Source organism: Rutidosis leptorrhynchoides, chromosome 2 (assembly GCF_046630445.1).
Source record: "Rutidosis leptorrhynchoides isolate AG116_Rl617_1_P2 chromosome 2, CSIRO_AGI_Rlap_v1, whole genome shotgun sequence".
In the NCBI taxonomy this organism is placed as follows: Eukaryota; Viridiplantae; Streptophyta; class Magnoliopsida; order Asterales; family Asteraceae; genus Rutidosis; species Rutidosis leptorrhynchoides.
In genome coordinates, this window is record NC_092334.1 from 181,075,706 (window position 1) to 181,097,175 (window position 21,470).

At 28.5% G+C, this 21,470-nt stretch overlaps 1 protein-coding gene across 1 annotated transcript; it reads right to left on the minus strand.

The window, feature by feature from the left end:
* Positions 1-8,105: 8,105 nt before the first annotated feature.
* Positions 8,106-18,912, minus strand: LOC139891594 (wall-associated receptor kinase 2-like). Its single transcript, XM_071874569.1, has 3 exons — positions 18,051-18,912; positions 9,529-9,690; positions 8,106-9,408 (listed from the first exon to the last, which is right to left on the minus strand). The coding sequence occupies exons 1-3, from the start codon at positions 18,883-18,885 to the stop codon at positions 8,360-8,362; spliced, it is 2,046 nt and encodes a 681-aa protein (XP_071730670.1). The 5' UTR covers positions 18,886-18,912; the 3' UTR covers positions 8,106-8,359.
* Positions 18,913-21,470: the final 2,558 nt, after the last annotated feature.

Sequence of the window (21,470 nt, forward strand, 5' to 3'; positions counted from 1 at the left end):
GTTCAAATTCTCTGACTCGGGCGTGTCAAAGCCCATAGATCTGTCTTTAGGATTCGCGTCAACTGGTGGCAATTATAATAAACACCAATTCTTAGGTTACCAAGTTCAACAAAGGCGATATACGGTATAATAATTCAACCATAGAATGTAGTTTCAAGTAGTTGTGTCTATTTCGTAAAACAGTTATAAAAGCAGCGCATGTATTCTCAGTCCCAAAAAATATATATTCCAAAAGCATTTAAAATGGAGCAAATGAAACTCACAATACTGTATTTTGTAGCAATTATGCAAATGACGACACTGAACAAGTGCAGGGTTGGCCTCGGATTCACGAACTTATATCATTTGTATATATATTAATACATATACTTGTAATCGAACAATTATGTATATATTATTATTAGTGATATAATTTTTATATTAGTAACTTATATATTTCATTATTATTATATATTTATATATATATATATATATATATATATATATATATATATATATATAATATAAATCTTATTATGTTATATGTATTAAGTATTTTACATATATATATTTCATTTGTTTGTTAAAATAATAATTATAATAATACCAAAATAATATTAGTAGTGATTAAAATAATAATAATGATAATACTAGTATTAAAAATATTGATAATAATATTAATAATTCTATTAATAATAATATTAATGTTAGTTTTAATAATAAATCTTATAATAATGATAATAACGGTAATTTTTATATAAATAGAAAAGTTTATTAATAACGATAATGAGAATAATAACTTTTATAATACATAATACTTATGTTAATCATAATCATAGTCTTCGTGTTTAATTTCTAAACTAATAACTAAAGCTGCTATAACATCAATTCGTAGTCCTAATCATAATAATACTTATAATAATAATAATAATGATATTGTTAATAATGATACATATGTTAATAATAATAATACTGATAATAATAACTTTAATTTTACTACTAATGATAATAGTTTTAATAATGCTAATATTAATGATAACAATATTAATTTGCATTATGATAGTGATAATAATAAATAAACTTAACAATAATAATAATAATAATAACCACAATTGTAATTAAAATCATAATAATAATAATAATACATAATAATAATACATGATAATTACTACTTTAGTAGTTATGATAATTATAATAACAATAATAATTAATAACAATAATAATACAATAACAATAATAATAATAATAATAATAATAATAATAATAATAATAATAATAATAATAATAATAATAATAATAATAATAATAATAATAATAATAATAATAATAATAATAATAATAAAAATAAAAGAGTATACCTTTCTCTAAAAAGAATTGCTCCAAACAGGACTCGAACCCAAGACCTCTCGCTCACCCGCAACACCTCCTGACCAACCAGGCTAACTCGTTTTTCTGGAATATAATCAACCTTTATATTTTTAACCCGTATATCTGTTTTTTTCATATTTCTTCTTCTTCCTCTCAAAATCAACTCGACTGAGGTAATAATCAACACTAATCATGAATTACTTGTTGTGTTAAGGTACTTAAATAAGAGCAGATACTACCTGATTAAGTGTGGTTTGGATTGAATATAAGAAAAAAAAATATCAAAACAGTTGCTGTAACAAAACGAAGAACATATAATTTGATTTCAATATTGAGATCGTTTTAACTGAAAATTTCAACATGAAATACGTTCTAAATCATTCCTGGAAACTTTCTCAGTCGTTAATTTAACTTAAAACGTAAAAACAATTTCGAATTTTGTGAAGAACAAACCATTTGACTTTTTGAAAAATAACTTTGACTTCGAAATTAGAAATCGATAGAAAGAATTGACGTTTAAAGCTTTGCAGATAGATTAAACACATGATTTCTAACAACTCTGCATTTAAGGATTTTAAAATCTAATACAATTTCGTGATTTGACTAAAAAGTGAAAGAACAGAGGAATAACGAACTCGTTTCAATATTTTTGGTTTAATTCAACAATTGTAGTAGTGTAATAGATATATTGAACTGAATAATTAAAGTAAGACACTGGTAAATCATGAAATTTAGAAGTGATATGGACATATAGCAAGAAGGGGACAGGAAGAATCAATCAAGAAATAAAAAAAAATAAACAGAAAAGTGATAGATATCTTATTCGCGTTTTTATCTGATTCTATAAATTTATATGCTTAATTTTTGGTAATTAATAGATATATATTAATAACTATAATACTGTAAATTAACTAGTTAATTAGTAATAATAATAATAAATTTAATAATAATAATAATAATAATAATAATAATAATAATAATAATAATAATAATAATAATAATAATAATAATAATAATAATAATAATAATAATAATAGAAGTAATAATAATATTATCAATAATACTAATAATAATAATTTTATTAATAATAATAATAATAATATTACTAATAATAATTAATAATTATAATTTTATAAATGATAATGATAATATAATTAATGATAATAATAATAATTTATAATAATAATAATAATAATAATAATAATAATAGTTCTTAATAATAATGGTAATAATAATACCTAATATTAATACTAATATTAATCATAATAACTAAAATTATAACTTTTCCACTAGTTATAATAATAATGATATCAACAATGATAACGATAATAAATATAACAAATCAAATGTATTAAATTTCAATATTATAATTTTAATAATATTAATAATACTGATAATAATAATTATGAATGTAATAATATAATAACTATAATTAACTTGTAATTACATTTTAATATATTAATATTACAATTTATTAATCATATAATATTTAATAATTATAACATATAGTTAATAACATATAGTTAATATTTATACATTTTTATATATTACAATATACATACAGTCATCAATTATATTTAGAAATAATATTTATATATATATTCATTTTAGCAGTAATTTAATTATATGTAATTTAAATATTTAATTAATTATATAATATTTAGTTTTTAAAACTAATTATATTTCAAAGTTTAATATATATAATTTAAAATCGTTTAAATAATAGAAATTATTATATCACTTAACGTTTACGCTCTAGAACTTTGTTTGATATAATTCATTTATGCGCTAACATTTATTTTAACTTCTCAAACGTTCTACTTAACATAACTAAATACCAATCGAATCAATAAACAAGTGTTACTATCGTTTGCTTAATTAATTTGAAATCATATATATATATATATATATATATATATATATATATATATATTCAATATTCATAAACACGTTTTAAATATACGTTGCAAGTTATTTATATATTTAATCATAATAATTAATATCATATTGTATATATTCAATTATGTTATTTAAACAAAACATTTTAATAAATCAAATTCGATTGAATAGAAAAAGGTTTCCGCAGGTTTGAATATAAATAAATCGAATATTACGAAATTCAATTCTCTACTATCTTTTGTCTAACTATTGTTATTTGACACCATGTTCCCACTTGTAGATTACTTTACCAATTATTCCGAATAACGTTAAAAAGGAATGATTTCTGAAATCACAGTGGACCTCACAACAGAGACTCGTAACCATATCACATTGTATTTAATAATTCAATCATTTGATATTTTAATCTCATCGATAAATATATTAAACATATATTGAAACAATACGTTTATGTAAAGTATTATACATCAAATACTTTGTTAATGTTTTCAAGTTAATATATATATATATATATATATATATATATATATATATATATATATATATATATATATATATATATATATATATATATATTTGTGTGTGTGTGTGTGTGAAGACCCGTCCTAATCCACCCGGACGAAGTCCATATTGATTATAAACGATTCACAACAGTTGATTACATCGCGAGGTACTTGACCTCTATATGATACATTTTACAAACATTGCATTCATTTTTGAAAAGACAATCTTTCATTACATCAAAAGTTGACGGCAGGCATACCATTTCATAATATATCTAACTATAATTGACTTAATAATAATCTTGATGAACGCGACGACTCGAATGCAACGTCTTTTGAAATATGTCATGAATGACTCCAAGTAATATCTCTAAAATGAGCAAATGCACAGCGGAAGATTTCTTTCATACCTGAGAATAAACATGCTTTCAAGTGTCAACCAAAAGGTTGGTGAGTTCATTAGTTTAACATAAATAATCATTTCATAATTTTAATAGACCACAAGATTTCATATTTCCATTTCTCATAAACATACGTCCCATGCATAGAGACAAAAATATCATTCATATGGATTGAACACCTGGTAACCGACATTCACAATATATATATAAGAATATCCCCATCATTCCGGGATCCTCCATCGGACATGATATAAATTTTGAAGTACTAAAGCATCCGGTACTTTGGATGGGGCTTGTTGGGCCCGATAGATCTATATTTAGAGTTCGCGTCAATTAGGGTGCCTGTTCCCTAATTCTTAGATTACCAGACTTAATAAAAAGGGGCATATTCGATTTCGATAATTCAACCATAGAATGTAGTTTCACGTACTTGTGTCTATTTCGTAAAACATTTATAAAAGCAACGCATGTATTCTCAGTCCCAAAAATATATATTTCAAAAGCATTTAAAAAGGGATCGAATGAAACTCACCATACTGTATTTTGTAGTAAAAATACATAAGACGACATTTAACCATGCAGGGTTGGCCTCGGATTCACGAACCTATATCATTCATATATATATTAAAACATATAACAAGTTCATATATTAATACTATTAATATACTTGTTATATTTAATGATTCATATGTCATATTTTAAATATATTTATTTTATATATCTTGAATAATTATTTAATACTTATTAAAATAGAATTAGGTTATCTGTTTTAAATATGGTTTTATATATTTAATAATTATTTTAATAATAATAATGATACTAGTAATAATAATAAAAATGATAATAATAATAATAATAATACTAATTATTATTTATGGTAGTGTTAATAATAATATTGATGATATTGATATTAATAATTAATAGTTTACATAAATCACCATTTTATCCATAGTTTTTAAATCCCTAAATTTATATATATACAATATTATTTATCAAAATATTATTTTCATATATGTAGTTTCGAATTGACATTTGTAACAATACTTTTTAAATCATAATTTTTACTCACTCTCAATTATGTTACACTTAAATCATAACTTAACTGTAATACTTTTTATTTCATAACTTTCTTCATAATAATCTAATATGTTAAGATCTTAACGGTTTTATGTTTGTATATACGTATATATAAATACTCTGTTTATAATTCTTATTACCATAGCTATGTTATTCATATCCTAATCAATATAAACTTTATAGTTATATACCTACATACTTAATCAATAACATAAGACTTTAATTCATAAACTCATGATACTTAGTAATAACGATAATCTTAATTGTAACTATAGTTATCATAATAATAGTACAAGATCTTAGCGATAAAAACTTAATAAAAACAATAATAACTAACATTCATAATACTTATCAATAATAATTCAGATACTTAATAATAATAATTATAATAATAATAATAATAATAATAATAATAATAATAATAATAATAATAATAATAATAATAATAATAATAATAATAATAATAATAATAATAATAATAATATCCTAATCATAAATATGATAACTAATCCTTATTTTAGTGTTAATATTAATAATAATTACAATACATGTGATAATAATAATAATTAATGATAATAATACAAATAACAATAATAATTAATAATAATACTAATAACATAATAGTTAAAAATGTTTGAAGAACTACCTTAAAGAAATGAGTCTCAAAAAGAATTAAACACCCCTACCGGGTCTCGAACCCGAGACCTCTCGATTAACACAAGCATACCCAACCAACTCCTCTGTTCCGTTTTTCTGATAAAACTTACAACCCGATTTTATTTAACCCGTGATATTTGTTCATCTCCTTCAATAGAAATCAAACGAATTGCGTGAATCCAAACAACCAAGTAACCAATTTGTTTGTTTGATTTATACTTGCATTAAAATAAAATAAAAAATCGTTTAAGTTCTGTATCCACAGAAAACAAAAAAAAAAAAAATTATAAACTAAATGTTCTGCTGTGTTCGTCGCAGCTAAAGAAGAAAAAAAAAATATGTTTTCAATTTTAAGAAAATAATAGACAAAGATTACAACACAAGATATATTTCAAATCCATCCTAAAAGCTTTCCCAAACATCAATTTGGCTTAAAATACAACAGAGAACTCGAATTCCTTTAAAAACGAATCGGTTGACTTTTATTTTTAAAACTTTGACTTGAAAATTCATAATCGTTCCTTCGAATTTGCTTTTGTAATTTTGAGGAAAGTTTCAAATAATGATTTAGAAGGCTTCTGCAATTCCACTTTCCTTCAATTAGTGTTGAATCAAAATTACCATTAAATGGTTTTCGGTTTATTCGACAGAATGAAGAAAGAAGAAAAAAAAAAATATCAAAATAAAGAACCCGAGAGATAGATAGCTGTGAAGGATTGTATGGTACGGTTGTGTGTTAAATTCCAAAAGTTTATTGATAAAGTCTTCATGTAGGGTTTATGTTAGTTGGTAGCAAGATCACGAGTGAAACAGAAAAAGTAGAAAAAGAAGATACTGATAAATAGTGATGCGTAATATGTCCTTTTATTTAATTTAATTTATATTTAATTAATATTACTAATTAATAATTATATTAATAATAATATTAAATAATATTACTGATTTCCTACTCTAACTATCTGTATATGTCGTATATATTATATATATTTGTATATATCTATCTTTATACTTGTTTATCTTTTATATTTATGTATTTATTTTTTTTATTTTTTTTAGATTATAATTAATATTATTAATAAAAAAAAATATAACTATAATAGTAGTACTATTAATATTTTACATAATAATAATATAAATTTATAATGATATATTAGTAATGATAATATTACTAATGATAATGATGACAATTATCATAACTGTATAACAATAATATTGTTATTAACAATAATACTAATTACACTAATATTATTAATAATAACAATAATATTAATCAAATTAAATGTAACAATTTTCATTAATGATAATAACTGTACATATATTATTAATACTAGCAATGATAACAACTGTTATAATAACGTAACAACTATAATTAAACTGGTAATTATATTTTAATATCTAAATTTTACATTTCATTATATATGCAATGTTTACTAATTATAAAATATATTTTTGAATATTTACACACTATATATGTATATCTATTACAATATACATATAATACAATTTATATTTAGAATCATAGTTAGTTTTGTAGACTCATTTTAAGTTACACTTAATTATTCTGCATTTCATTTACATATTTATTTCTAACGTTTATATTTTAAAATTTTCTAATTATATATACACATTTAGTTACAAATAATGGTTCGTGAATCGTCGAGAACAGTCGAAGGTTAATTACATTCATAGAAATAGTTCAAAATCTTTGACACTCAACTTAATAGACTTTGCTTATCGTGTCGAAATCATATAAAGTTTTAAGTTTAAATTTGATCGAAAATTCCTGGGTCATCACAATATATATATATATATATATATATATATATATATATATATATATATATATATATATATATATAATCGTGAATCGTCGGAACTTGGTCGGGGTTAATTGAATGTATGATCACAGTTTAAAATTCTTGAGATTTAACTTAACAAACTTTACTTATCGTGTCGGAAAATGTAAAGATAAAGTTTAAATTTGATCGAAAATTTTCGGGTTGTCACATTACATGCCTCGTATTTCGAATACGTTCAAAAAAAAGCGTAACTGAAAAATGGGGTGTTACAATATCTTGTTACCAAAGTTATGATTATATATTTGTATAGAATATTTGGCTATGTATAGAATAGATAAGTTTTGTAAAGTCAACCCCATAAATTGTGGAATTGTTTTGTTAGGATCGATATATGCATAGCTGTATATATTAAAGGACACACAAAATTATCATTCTTATAAATATAAGGAAATGTAAAGTACATTTTGAGATGGTACATACATACACAAAAATAAAATACAGACATTATAAAATTTATCTAAAAGATTTTATTCATTCCTAATATTTTTAACGCGGACTTTGTAACTCGATCATCATTTCTTTGATTGAGGTGGTGCTACTTGAATTATAAGACCATAAATATCACTATTAGGTATTAGAGGTACACGATAACGATTCATATCTTGACTTTCAATCATTAAGATGCTATTCTAATTATTCTTTCAAGCTCATTGGTCACTTCTCTCATGCTTGGTCGGCTCACACCTACTTGGTTAAGGCACATGTATACCAAGTCACATGTTGCTATTATTTGCTCCTTAGATGCCTCTTTTACGACGTCATGATCAACAATCTCAAACAATCGGTTTTCCTTTTTAGCCTTCTCAAAATACATTGCTAGAGTTCTATCTTCTTCTGGAGATCTTTCAGTACTAATGGGCTTTTCCCCTGTTAAGAGTTCTACAAGAACTACACCAAAGCTATACACATCACTCTTAACTGTAAGTACACCTGTATGGAAATATTCAGGATCCAAGTAACCAAACGTCCCTTGAACTAGCGTAGGGACTAGACTATGACCTAATGGGACAAACCTTGAGGCACCAAAATCTGCAATTTTTGCGGTGTAATTGTCATCCAACAAAATGTTAGTGGACTTCACATCTCTATGTATGATGGGCATTCGAGCTTCCGTGTGAAGGTAAGAAAGTGCACCAGCCGATTCATGTGCTATCCTTAAACGACTATTCCATGATAATCTCTCTGTATCACTTGCTTTATCTTGAATATGATGATAAAGAGTGTCATTAGAAATAAATTCATAAGCTAGCAATGGAACATCAGTCTCCAAACAACATCCCAAAAGTTGCACGACGTTATGGTGATTAATTTGTGTAAGAATTATCATTTCATTAATAAATTGCTCCCTTTGTTCTTCATCTAATCTTTGAGACTTTTTGATTGCTACTATGCGCTTATCTACTAGTATTCCTTTGTACACAGTGCCATTATATCCTTTTCCAATAATATTTTTTTCTGCATAATTATCGGTCGCTTCTTCGAGGTCTTTAACTCGGAAAATTTTCATGGAAGCATGACCACTATTGGTTTTCAGTTTATCTTGCAATAACAGACCGCCATTTTGCTCAAAGAGTTTTTGTCTTTTCAAAAGTAGCTTCCTTTTCTTGGTCGTATAGTAAATGATACATGATCCAATCATTACTACGAGGAATGCAAACCCAAAACCTATATGTTTTATGGGAAAATTACCATTGATTACATTAAATCGATATGAATAAGGCACTTAAAATCTCATGTAATGAATTCCTATATCCCAGGACTCAAAGAAAAGAAGGGATTACGTACCTAATGAAAATTGGAGTACGGGGAATGATTTACGTTGGCAACCATCCTTATTTTTGCCATCACCAGAATACCCGTCTTTACATTTGCACTTGTAGCTCCCATTAGTATTAAAACAAGTTCCGTTGCAAGGGAACTTCTCCAAATGATCACATTCATTGATATCTACAAATGATGTGTGAAGTATTATGGGTTATATTCAAGTCAACGATATTTAATTATGGTCAAATACTGGTTAAGTGAACTAAGTGGTTGTTCTGTTATATTGTCAAGTCAGGGGTGCTGTTAGTAACTTCTATGTTACTCCCTCCGTCCCTATTTAATTATCACCAGACAAAAAATACACAGTTTAAAAAAATATCATAAAAGTACCGTACTTTCGGTTTACTTTCCAGTTTTACCCTTACTTTCTCTCTCCTTTAATTCTATCCACATATATTAAGGGAATAATAGAACTTAATGTTCTTATTCTTTTGTATTTAAGGAAGTGGACAATTAATTTAGGACATCATAAAATAGAATACTGGACAATAATATAGGGACGAATGGAGTATTATGTTATTTCAGTTATTCCATAATTGGGGGAGCATCTTTCTAGCTATAAATAGAATTGATCTTTGTAATCGATGTTATCAATTCCTTTTGTAATAGTTTTCAATCAATGAGAATTCAATCATTTAAAGTTAAATTCTTTCATTCTTTTCTTTGTTATCATAAATTGGTATCAGAGCTTGCGTTATGGTTCATAATCGAAGAAAGGAGGCTTTTGATTAATTTTGGTTTGAAGTTGAAATTGATCTGTGAAAAATCACGATGACTAAGTTTGATTTAGAGAAATTCGATGGTAAGAATTATTTTGGGTTATGAAGGTTAAAGATGAGAGCATTTCTTGTACATAGGGGTGTTGCTGCTGCACTTGAAGGAAAAGACAGGAAAAGACAGTTTGCCTGCAAGGTTAACAGATGAGAAAAAGAAGGAAATGCTTGAAAAATCTCATAGTACGATTATCTAGTGTCTTATATGGAGGTTTCCAAAGAAGTTACTGCTACAGGTTTGTGGTTAAAATTGTAAAGCTTATACATGACACATTCATTAACAAACAGATTATATTAGAAACGAATGTAACATTTCAAATAGGGTCTGGTAAGTCAGTGGAAGATCATGATGATGAGTTTAATCGAATTATTCTTGATTAGAGAATATTGGGGTGGAGGTGGATGAAGAAGATAGTGTTATAATCTTTCTTACCTCTTTACCAGAATCATATGAGAATTTTGTTGACATTTTGATGTACGACAAAGAAACATTGACTATGGAAGAAGTTCTAAAAGCCATAAACTCTAAAGCATTAAAGAAAAGAAGTCATCTAAAAAAGAATCCAGTGATGGGTTGTTAAAGGGAGATCAGTCGTAGATGATATCATCACGACCTCTTTTTCGTACCGCTAGGGTAGAGATTATAAGCAGAAGAGTAATGCTAGGTCAAAGTCAAGGATTAAACCAATATATGCTTTATAAACCATCAAGATGGTCATCCGAAGAAGGATTGTCCTGAAAGGAATTCTGATAAGAAAAAAAAGGTGATTCATCTATAAAGTCAATAAAGAAGCTCATGTTGTTGATTCTTCTTCCGAAGGGTATGAAAGTTTTGAGGTATTAGTTGTTTCAAGTACAAAATCAACCAGAAATTGGGTGATGGATTCTGGTTGCTCCTATCATATGACACTTTGTAAAGAATTTTTGCTAGACTATCAAGAAGTGAGTCATGAATCTATTATGCTTAGTGATGATAGCTCTTGTAAGGTAAAAGGCGCTGGTATAGTCACTTCAATGGAAAATGGTAAAGTCAAGGGTGCTATAGTTGTTCTTCTAGTTAACAAAATATATATATATATATATATATATATATATATATATATATATATATATATATATATATATATATATATATATATATATATATATATATAGCCCGTGCAACACACATGTGTGTAAAAAATCGTGTAAAAAAATTGTGCAAAAAAATTTAGATTGCAGTTCATATAGATATGTAAATAGCGATACTAAAGAATAAGAATGCCTAAATTTTTTTATTTACAATTCACCATGGTTAAAAATATATGAGAATCAAGCAATGAACATGCATGCATGAATCAAAAGTGATGATAGACACTTAACTTTTTGATATATCAACTTTTTAATCAACTTTTTTAGAGCTTATATTTTTAATAAAATGATAATAATTGATAAAATTATTAAATTGTAACACTTTATAAATTAGTTAGTGTATGGAACCCGTGCATTATAAAGTAGTTAAAAAATAGTTAAAAAATAGTTAAAAATTACTTTGCAGTTTTGCTGTAATAGGTTTTAGAGCCCGTGCTTTGTTCGGTGGATAAACTAATAGTGCAAAATTAACTGATTTTTTCAATGTACTTATATTTTCTCTAAAAATTACGCAGTATATAATTTACATATAATTAAAAAGATATTAATGGAGAGATAAAAAAAATTGTAGATATTAAGTTAATAACACCACCAAAACCATTTTTAAATTTTATCAACGCCATAGGCTTTTAAACTCAAAAGAACTTTTAAAATTTAACACCACAGGCTCTTAAACTAAAAAGAATAATTGTTTGAAAAAATAAATTAATTTTGCACGATTATTTTACCCACCGTGCAATACACAATTTTTAAAATTTGTCAACACCTTGGGCTCTTAAATAATTATTAGACTATTCCTATTTTTTTAGTATCGTTATTTACATACCAAAATGAACTGCAAATTACATTTTTTGTACGAATTTTTACACACCGTGCTTTGTTCGGTGGATAAACTAATAGTGCAAAATTAACTGATTTTTTCAATGTACTTATATTTTCTCTAAAAATTACGTAGTATATAATTTACATATAATTAAAAAGATATTAATGGAGAGATAAAAAATTGTAGATATTAAGTTAATAACACCACCAAAACCACTTTTAAATTTTATTAACGCCACGGGCTTTTAAACTCAAAAGAACTTTTAAAATTTAACACCACAGGCTCTTAAACTCAAAAGAATAATTGTTTGAAAAAATCAATTAATTTTGCACTATTATTTTACCCACCGTGCAATACACAATTTTTAAAATTTGTCAACACCTTGGGCTCTTAAATAATTATTAGACTATTCCTATTTTTTTAGTATCGCTATTTACATACCAAAATGAACTGCAAATTACATTTTTTGTACGAATTTTTACACACCTACCTACCAACCTACCCACCTACCCACCCTTCCCACATGGGGATCTAGATGATAAGATCTACGTGGCAAAGCCTAAAGGTTTTCTTATTGCTGGAATGGAGAAGAAGGTGTGTTTACTTTCAAAAATCTTTGTATATTTTGAAGGAAAAGGAAATGATACAAGAGGTTTGATCAACGTATGGTTCTAATAAAAGCAACTATGACAGTGGTGTATACTTTAAAGAGTATGAGAAAGGCATGTTCATATATCTTTTGCTATATGTTGATCATATGTTGTTGGTCTGCAAGGATAAAGCAGTAATAATAGAGACTAAGAATACGCTAAATAGTGAATTTGATATGAATGAGTTATGTGATGTCAGGAAGATTTTAGGCATGGAAAATCCACAGGAGTCTAAAACAAATCAAGTTGTCTCAAAGTGGTTATGCAAGAAAAGTTCTTAAATAAAGAACTATAACATGTTGAAGTGCGAAAGTGTGAAAACATCTTTGGATCAGTATTTTAAGATGTCTACTTTGGCTTCTCCAAAAACAGCAGATGAGGAGAAAGAAATAGCCAAAATACCTTATACTAATGTAGTAGGTATTCTAATGTACTTAATGGTTTGCACTAGACTTAATCTTGCCTATGCAGTTAATATGGTTAGCACATACTTATCATGTCCTTAAAAGAAACATTGGGAGGCTATAAAGTAGATACATAGGTATTTGAGTGGTTTGACTCTATTAATCGAGTCAACAGCAAGCGTCGATTTATTGATGACTTGACTGTCGCTTAGAGTCTAAATTGAATTCCAAACAAGAATTAAAACTCATGAAAATTTAATTATACCATTTTCATGGCGTTTCATTTTTAATTAGTTTTATTTTTATATATTTTATTTTTACTTTCTAAAATTTTTCCTACTTATAGGCCGGAGATCCTCTTGGAAGCAATCTTTCAATCCATAGAATATTGAGAGGGAGGACTTTGTCTACTATTGAAAGTGTTTTAAGAAATGACTTCTCTTTATTCTAGGATAAAGGAAGAATTGTTTACATCTCACCTCTTATACGTCGCATATGCGGATTGAATTTTGTTATTGTTGTTGTGTATTAGGTATTTGCGTGGTATAGTAGACTTTGGTCTGGTATATGGTAGTCATAGTAGTCTGAATAGTGGTATTGAAGGGTATGCAGACTCAAAATTTTCCAAAGATAGACAAAGGTAGGTCCATAAGTCGATATGTTCTTACAATATTTGGTTCCGCTGTCACCTAGAAAGCTAGTCTTCAACATGTGGTAGCTCTGTCTACTACTGAAGCTGAATATATTGCTTTGACAGAAGCATTAAAAGAGTCGATGTGGCTTAAGGGGTTGGTAATTGGGTTGGGTATAAACTTGGAGCAACCTATAGTATACTGTGATAGTCAAAGTGCATTGCTGTTGTCTAAGAATCAAGTATATCATGAACGTACTAAGCATATTAGTGTCAAGATGCACTTCATCAGAGATGCGATTAGTGCAGGTGATGTAGCTGTTAAAAAGATTGATTTCTGAAAATGCAGCAGATATCTTATGCTTACCAATTGATATATATGTAAAATGTTTTGAGAATTTTGAAGATTAGAGGAGATTAGTCAATTGTAACTTGTTGACCTTCTATAAAGGTGGAGAGTGTGAAGCATAATGGGTTATATTCATGCATAGGCTAATAGAAAAGAGTCTCTCGGCGCATAGCCTTCATTCTACTAAACAATGAAAAGGTTACGAAATCACTTAGCTCCACGTTAGGAGAGTCAAGGGGGCCTACATAAAGAACAAGTCAACGATTCAGTAATGGTCAAATACTGGTCTAGTGAACTATAAGGGTTATCTGTTATATTGTCAAAGTTCAGGGGTGCAGTTGGTAACTTCTTTGTTAATCTATTATTTCTTTTATTCCAGAATTGGGGAGCGTCTTAGTTGTTCTAGCTATAAATAGAATTGATCTTTGTAATAAGAACAAGTCAACGATTCAGTAATGGTCAAATACTGGTCTAGTGAACTATAAGGGTTATCTGTTATATTGTCAAAGTTCAGGGGTGCAGTTGGTAACTTCTTTGTTAATCTATTATTTCTTTTATTCCAGAATTGGGGAGCGTCTAAGTTGTTCTAGCTATAAATAGAATTGATCTTTGTAATCGACGTTACTTCAATTCCTTTTGTAATTAGTTTTCAATCAATGAGAATTAATCATTAAAAAATGATCGGGTATGTGGGTTCCGACATCGCGTTCGGACCCCGTCAGTAACTCCTAAACGCGCCGTTCAAAAAAGAAAGAACAATGAATATTAAAGTTTAATTCTTTCAGAGTTTTTTTTTTCACCTTTTGGTACCTTTTTTTAGGAATGTGAAAGTACATACCATTTTATAAACAACAACATAACTCAATCTCACTTAGGCGATGTATGGGAGATGTGAGATGTAGACAATCATTTCCCTATCTTAGAATATAGAAAAATCATTTCTCCATCCGAAGTAAAACACTCCCAAGAGTAGAGAAAATTATTGCTTCAAAAAGGATATTTGACCTATAAATTGAAAAAAAATAAAAAAAACTGAAAAATAAAAAATTAATAAATTATACGGCATAAAATGATAGAATCAAATTTTCATAAGTTTTAAATTCCATTTTATAAACATTCTTCCTAATGTATGCTTGTCTCTCACCTTTTACAATTTTTCTATTTTATATATTCTCTTCACAACTTTTAACTACTCTGTATTAAGTTGACTACGGTTTCTTTTTAAAAAAACAATATTATATTTTTAATATGAAGACAATATGCTAAAGTTGACAATAAACAGCACTTGGTTATATTGACAATTGACAATAACAATGACAATTTACATGCTTCACATGATCAGCCTCAAATACAATACACTACGAATTTATAATTCATTTTTACATTGAATTCCAGACCTTTGTGGATAACAATACAAATATCACAAAACATGCAACACATATAAAAGAAACAAAATCATAAATGAAAGAAACGCAACAAAGTACCAAGGGCGTAACCTTATAGAGACCCAAGAGGGCCATGGGATGATCAGCCTCAAATACAATACACTACGAATTTATAATTCATTTTTACATTGAATTCCAGACCTTCGTGGATAACAATACAAATATCACAAAACATGCAAAACATATAAAAGAAACAAAATCATAAATGAAAGAAACGCAACAAAGTACCAAGGGCGTAACCTTATAGAGACCCAAGAGGGCCATGGCCTCCCCATATTTTCGGGCAATTAGAGTAATTTTTAAAATATTTCATGGGCTAAGAACTTTTAAAGCTCAATGGGTCTCCCTAAAATATTTACATCCTTTTATTTTTATCCAGAATAACCTTTACCTTTCATTTTGTAGTGTACTATATTTATTTATTTATTTATTTATTTTACGTATTCATTTTGACCTCCCTAATAAAAAACTCACGTTCCGCCCCTACAACAAACATCGATTACATATCTAATTTTATTTTTTAGTTTCTCGTTTCTTTTTCGCTTTTCACGACTCCGGGGGGCTGCGTATCGCGGGTTGCGTTTACTTATCGCGGGTTACGTTTACTTGTCGCGCGGGTTAAGTTTACTTGTCGCGCGGGTTAAGTTTCGTGGTTTACGTTTACGTTTCGCTTTATCTGAAAATTGAAATCCGGAACGTGAATGAAAACTAAAAACTAAAAATGGGTCTCAACCTAACCCGATATGAAAATTTAACATGGATAACCATATCTTATACTTAATTATTGCTACATAAAATTAGCTGAGTGAAATAGAACTAAAATATATATATCAATAGCTTAAATATAGTCCGAAAGTTTGTGTATGTGTATTGATATTATATGATATTTTTGTCTAATCACCCAGGTTGTTAATTCCATGATTGAGGCAACTTGGGTATTGTTAAGTTTTGAAGTTAATTTGAAGTATATTTATTTATTACGGAGTATAAATAAATACAGAGACGACAAAGAATTAGGGAGTATTTAATTTAATTAAGTAAATAAATGAAAATTAAATATTATATTATATTATAGATAAATTTAATTTGGAAGAAAAGTCACAGAGAAGAGAGAATATATAGAGAAGAGAGAATATATAGGTTAAAGGCATAGTAGCATAATAACAATGGGAATAAGATTTGTAAATATGTATACACTTTTCCAACTAAATAAAAACCATCACATATTCACATATAGGTAATTGGGTCGTCAAACTAGCTAGTATATTCAACATCAACATATATAACAAATTAAATGATTTTTCTTTCCAAACATCAAAGATCTAATTGACAGATATTTCAAATAGGTTAAGTATTTGTTTTTTAATATGTTTTGATCTGAACAGCATATTTGTAAAGAAGATATGGTCTGAAAGTCTGTATACTTAATAGTGAAAACTGTTTTTTTTATATCTGCAAAATAACTTAATCTATATGCACCACTTAGAAGCACATTTCTAAGTCTACGAGTCTAGAGACATAATAAGACATTATTTTATCTTATGTATTTAGAAAAACTGTCTGCCGTAAAAATGTCTGCAGCTAAAAAGACATAAGACATTGAATCGGTGAAGCACTCCTTATTGCAATGTAAACATGCCTCAGATGTATGGTGTCGGGTTTTCAAGTGGTGGAAGCTAGGGGATTGTTTGAATCTAAACTTTAGTGATATACTTCGAGGTAAATCTACATGTAGGATGTCAACGTTAGGTGTGAAATGCCGTTGAATGGGTGTGTGCTTATTCAATTTGGAAAAACCAGAACATAACGACTTTTCAAAACACAGGTTGGAGTGCCCCGGTGATTCTAAACAATATAGAAGTGAAATCTTTTGATTGGATCTCTCGTAAATTAAAAGGACGAAAGTTAGATTGGCTAACGTGGCTCTCAAATCCGGTCGTGTATCTCGAGTTGATTTAGTTTAGTTTTTGGGTTACTCTCTTTGCATCTCATCTCCTATATGCTTAGTCTCTTTTTTTCTTTTTTTTTTTCGTGTTTTGGGGTTTTAGTGTTGCCCCTTTTTCGTGTTTGTACTCTTATGTGCTTTTAGTTTTTATATATCATCTTGCTTTTTAAAAAAAAAAATAAAAAAATAAAGACAATAAGATATAATAAGTTCTGCAGACATGAAAACAAACTAGCACCTTAGTTTTACTTGAACTATTGAGCTGATAATTTGTATGTTAAAAAAATTGAAGTTAAATCTTAACTGACTTTGGACATAACTCGGAAACATACCTTGGCAGCCTATATACGGGTTACCCTCGTAACCATCTTTGCAGCTACAACGATAGCCGCCACCATCTACATCATAGCTGTTACTATTGTCTCCGCATGCAGAACCCCTTTTCCCCGATAAAATTACCCAATCTATCGCAGCAACGAGAGTAGACTCTGACCTTTCCAAAAACTTTGTAAAGTTAGATGAATCATTGATACCTCGAAACTGAAAACTTCCTTCTTCAGCAAGAAACGCATAGCCACATGAGTTAAAGGGCCAAACATCTGTATGATTTCGATAGCTTCCAAGACTAACAGAGTAATAGCTGAGACCTTTGGCTATAGATGTCTGACAACACCCTTCTCCCGTGCACTTGCCGTCAGGTACTTCAAGTGGTTTGCTACATAATCCAATACAACCGCTAGAATATTTCTTATTGTTTTCCCCTGTGATCAATGCATAATCGTCACACCCAACGACAGTGAACTTGTTCTTTTCTGAAAAAGTGAATTGTTTTAAGCTAAACCACCACCCAGAATTTACATCTAAACCACCTGTCTTGTTGTAACAGCTGTATGACAAGCGGGTGAAGATGCGAAAGTCTGTGTCAGCAATGTCGTGTATTCTGAGGTCGCCGTTGCCGAGGAACAACTGTGCAGGTTGAAATGTCGTGTTGCAAGTCACGTAAAATGAATCGTCTAAGGAACAACTACTATCTTTTCCGATACCGAAAGGGTATGGAACTGTTACATTTCCACATTGGTTTGGGCATTCTGGCTTTGATATGTCGTAGCTCGTACTCATTGTACAAGAGAATGTAAGCAGAAAGAGAATAATAATATAAAGAAGCATCTTAATTTAACCTTTTTTCCTTGTTTTTTAATGATAGAGATTTGGTTAAAAAAAATTAAAATGATGTTAGACTTTATATAGACGATGGTCCGTGGTTGATATGCTACTCCGTATTTAGTATTGATAGATAGATACTCGAGTGTTTCAAAAAAGTTGATATCAATATATACGTAATATATGTATATATGTATATGTATGTATAATATTACTCATATACTCATTTCATTGTTTACATAATTGAATGACCCTGAAATCACGGGTCAGTTTACAAATTTATTTTTAAAGACATATTAATAACAATGTTAAATTTTCTCTCTCTAGTCGATTAGGCGATTTTGGCGGTCAAATGCTAATTTTTCCCTAATTCGTTCAATTTGTACTGATTTCTTCATCTCAATACACCGATCTGATCGGATCTGTGCATAGATTCATTATCTTCACTGTATTCTGTTTGTTTTTACGGTCTATTCATGTCTCCCAATCGTAAATCTAAGAGAAAAACAAAAATTCCACAAAAATATCAGAATTCGATTCATAATATGAAATCAAAGGGTAACGAAGGTGTGAACTGTCATGAAGATGATACGATCAGTGTGTCGACTGATTACTTGGATGTTGAAGAGCAATTAACTGGAGAGAAGAATACTGATGCTACTGATCTGAACAATATTGAGCTTAATTTTCCTCCACTGAAGGCATCTGATAAGGTAAAATCTCCTATTGCTATTACAGTGAATGTAGATAATGATACTTCAGTGGATAAGGCTAATAGTAGTGTGAATAATTCTGAGGGAATTAGGGATAAATTGTCATATGCTAAGGTTACAGATAATGCTTTGGATAGAAAATTGTGCTATGTTCCATTAGTTGAAGAGGATGGTAATGAAATTGTTGTGTTTGATGAGGTTCTTGTAGAAGAAGGTTGCAGTCGTTGGAATACAACTTCCTATGGATATATCATAGGTGGAAGTATGTCTTATGGTATGCTTCAATTTAACCTCAGGAAAATGTGGAATAAATTTGGTATAAAAGAAATTATTATGGATGATAAGCATATCTGTTACTTTAAGTTTAGATCTGTTGAAGGTATGAACAATGTTATTGAGCAGGGGCCATGGATAGTGAATGGAAAACCTTTATTTGTGGCTAAATGGAACCCTGATATTAATATTGAAAAAGTTGAGCCTAAATCCATTCCTGTTTGGGTCAAAATGTCTAATGTTCCTCTTGAGGCTTGGAGTACTAAAGGGATAAGCACTATTGCAAGTAAGCTAGGCAAGCCTTTAGTTATGGATAATATGACTGCTAATATGTGTCACAAAGGAGTTGGTAGAGCTGGTTTTGCAAGAGTGATGGTAGAAATTGAAGCATCTAAGGGTTATCAAGAGAATATTGATATTCATTACAAAGACAAGATGCAGGTTACCAAGGGTATTAAAAAGGTTAAGATTGATTATGATTGGAAGCCTGCCCTTTGTTCACACTGTGCAGTTTTTGGTCATAATCATGATGTATGCAAGATTAGGCCTAGAACTCAAGCTGAGATAGAGCAGAAGGAACAGAATACTACAAAGGATAACATGGGCTTTGTGTTAGTTAATAATAAGAAGAATAATGTTAGGGCTGAAGGAAAAAAAATGGAGAAGGCTAAGCAGATTTATGTTCCTAAAAAGGTGGAAGGTAATGTTTCAAGCCCTAAAAAGAAATGGAGGATGAATGAGAAAGCTAGTAATAGTTTAAGACAGAGTATGAACAAGTATGCTGTCCTTACAGATAGTGATGAGGATGTTATGGCAGATGGGGTATATGAACAAAATAGTGTGAGTGCTAATGAATTGAATGGTAAGAGCCCAGGTATTCTGGATGAAAAGTACTAACACTTCATGGATTTTAAAATTGCTAGTTGGAACATAAGAGGTATGTGTCACACTGATAAGCAGGATGAAGTAAAAAAGTTTATTAGTGAAGAAAAAATGTATGTCTGTGATATTTTGGAGACTCATCTCAAACCAGAGAATGTTAATAAAGTTGGTAATAATGTATTTCATCAGTGGAGTTGGGTTTCTAATAGTGCATTAAGTCCTAATAGTTGTAGAATTATATTAGGATGGAATCATAACATGGTTAATCTGATGGTCTTACAAGTCACAAGACAAGTAATATTTAGTCTCATTGAAACTATAGACCATAAGATTAAGGTGTATTGTAGTTTTGTTTATGCTAGTAACAGTGGGAGGGAAAGGCAAGCCTTATGGAAGGATCTCATTGCTCAGTCAGCCATTACACATGGGCACCCATGGATTGTTATGGGTGATTTTAATGTTACTAGAAGTATTGCTGAACATAGCTCTGGCGGTTCTCATAACACTGATGAGATGAATGAATTTAATAACCTTATCAATAATATTGAAGTGGATGACTTGGGCTGTTCTGGATGTTTTTTTACATGGACAAATTCCTTAAAAAATCCTAAGTGTGGGACTTTGAAAAAATTGGATAGAATAATGTGCAATGAGGAGATCATTTCAAGGTTCCCAAATGTGTGTGGTACTTTTCTTCCTTACATGGTGTTTGATCATAGCCCT

What these genes read in the sequence shown, in the direction of transcription:
- LOC139891594 (XM_071874569.1), bottom strand. Translation starts at nt 18,885, where the DNA reads ATGCTTCTTTATATTATTATTCTCTTTCTGCTTACATTCTCTTGTACA. An exon ending in CCCGTATATAGGCTGCCAAG is followed by an intron (nt 9,691 to 18,050) that starts GTATGTTTCCGA and finishes CATCATTTGTAG; the next exon opens with ATATCAATGAATGTGATCAT. An exon ending in CGTACTCCAATTTTCATTAG is followed by an intron (nt 9,409 to 9,528) that starts GTACGTAATCCC and finishes TAAAACATATAG; the next exon opens with GTTTTGGGTTTGCATTCCTC.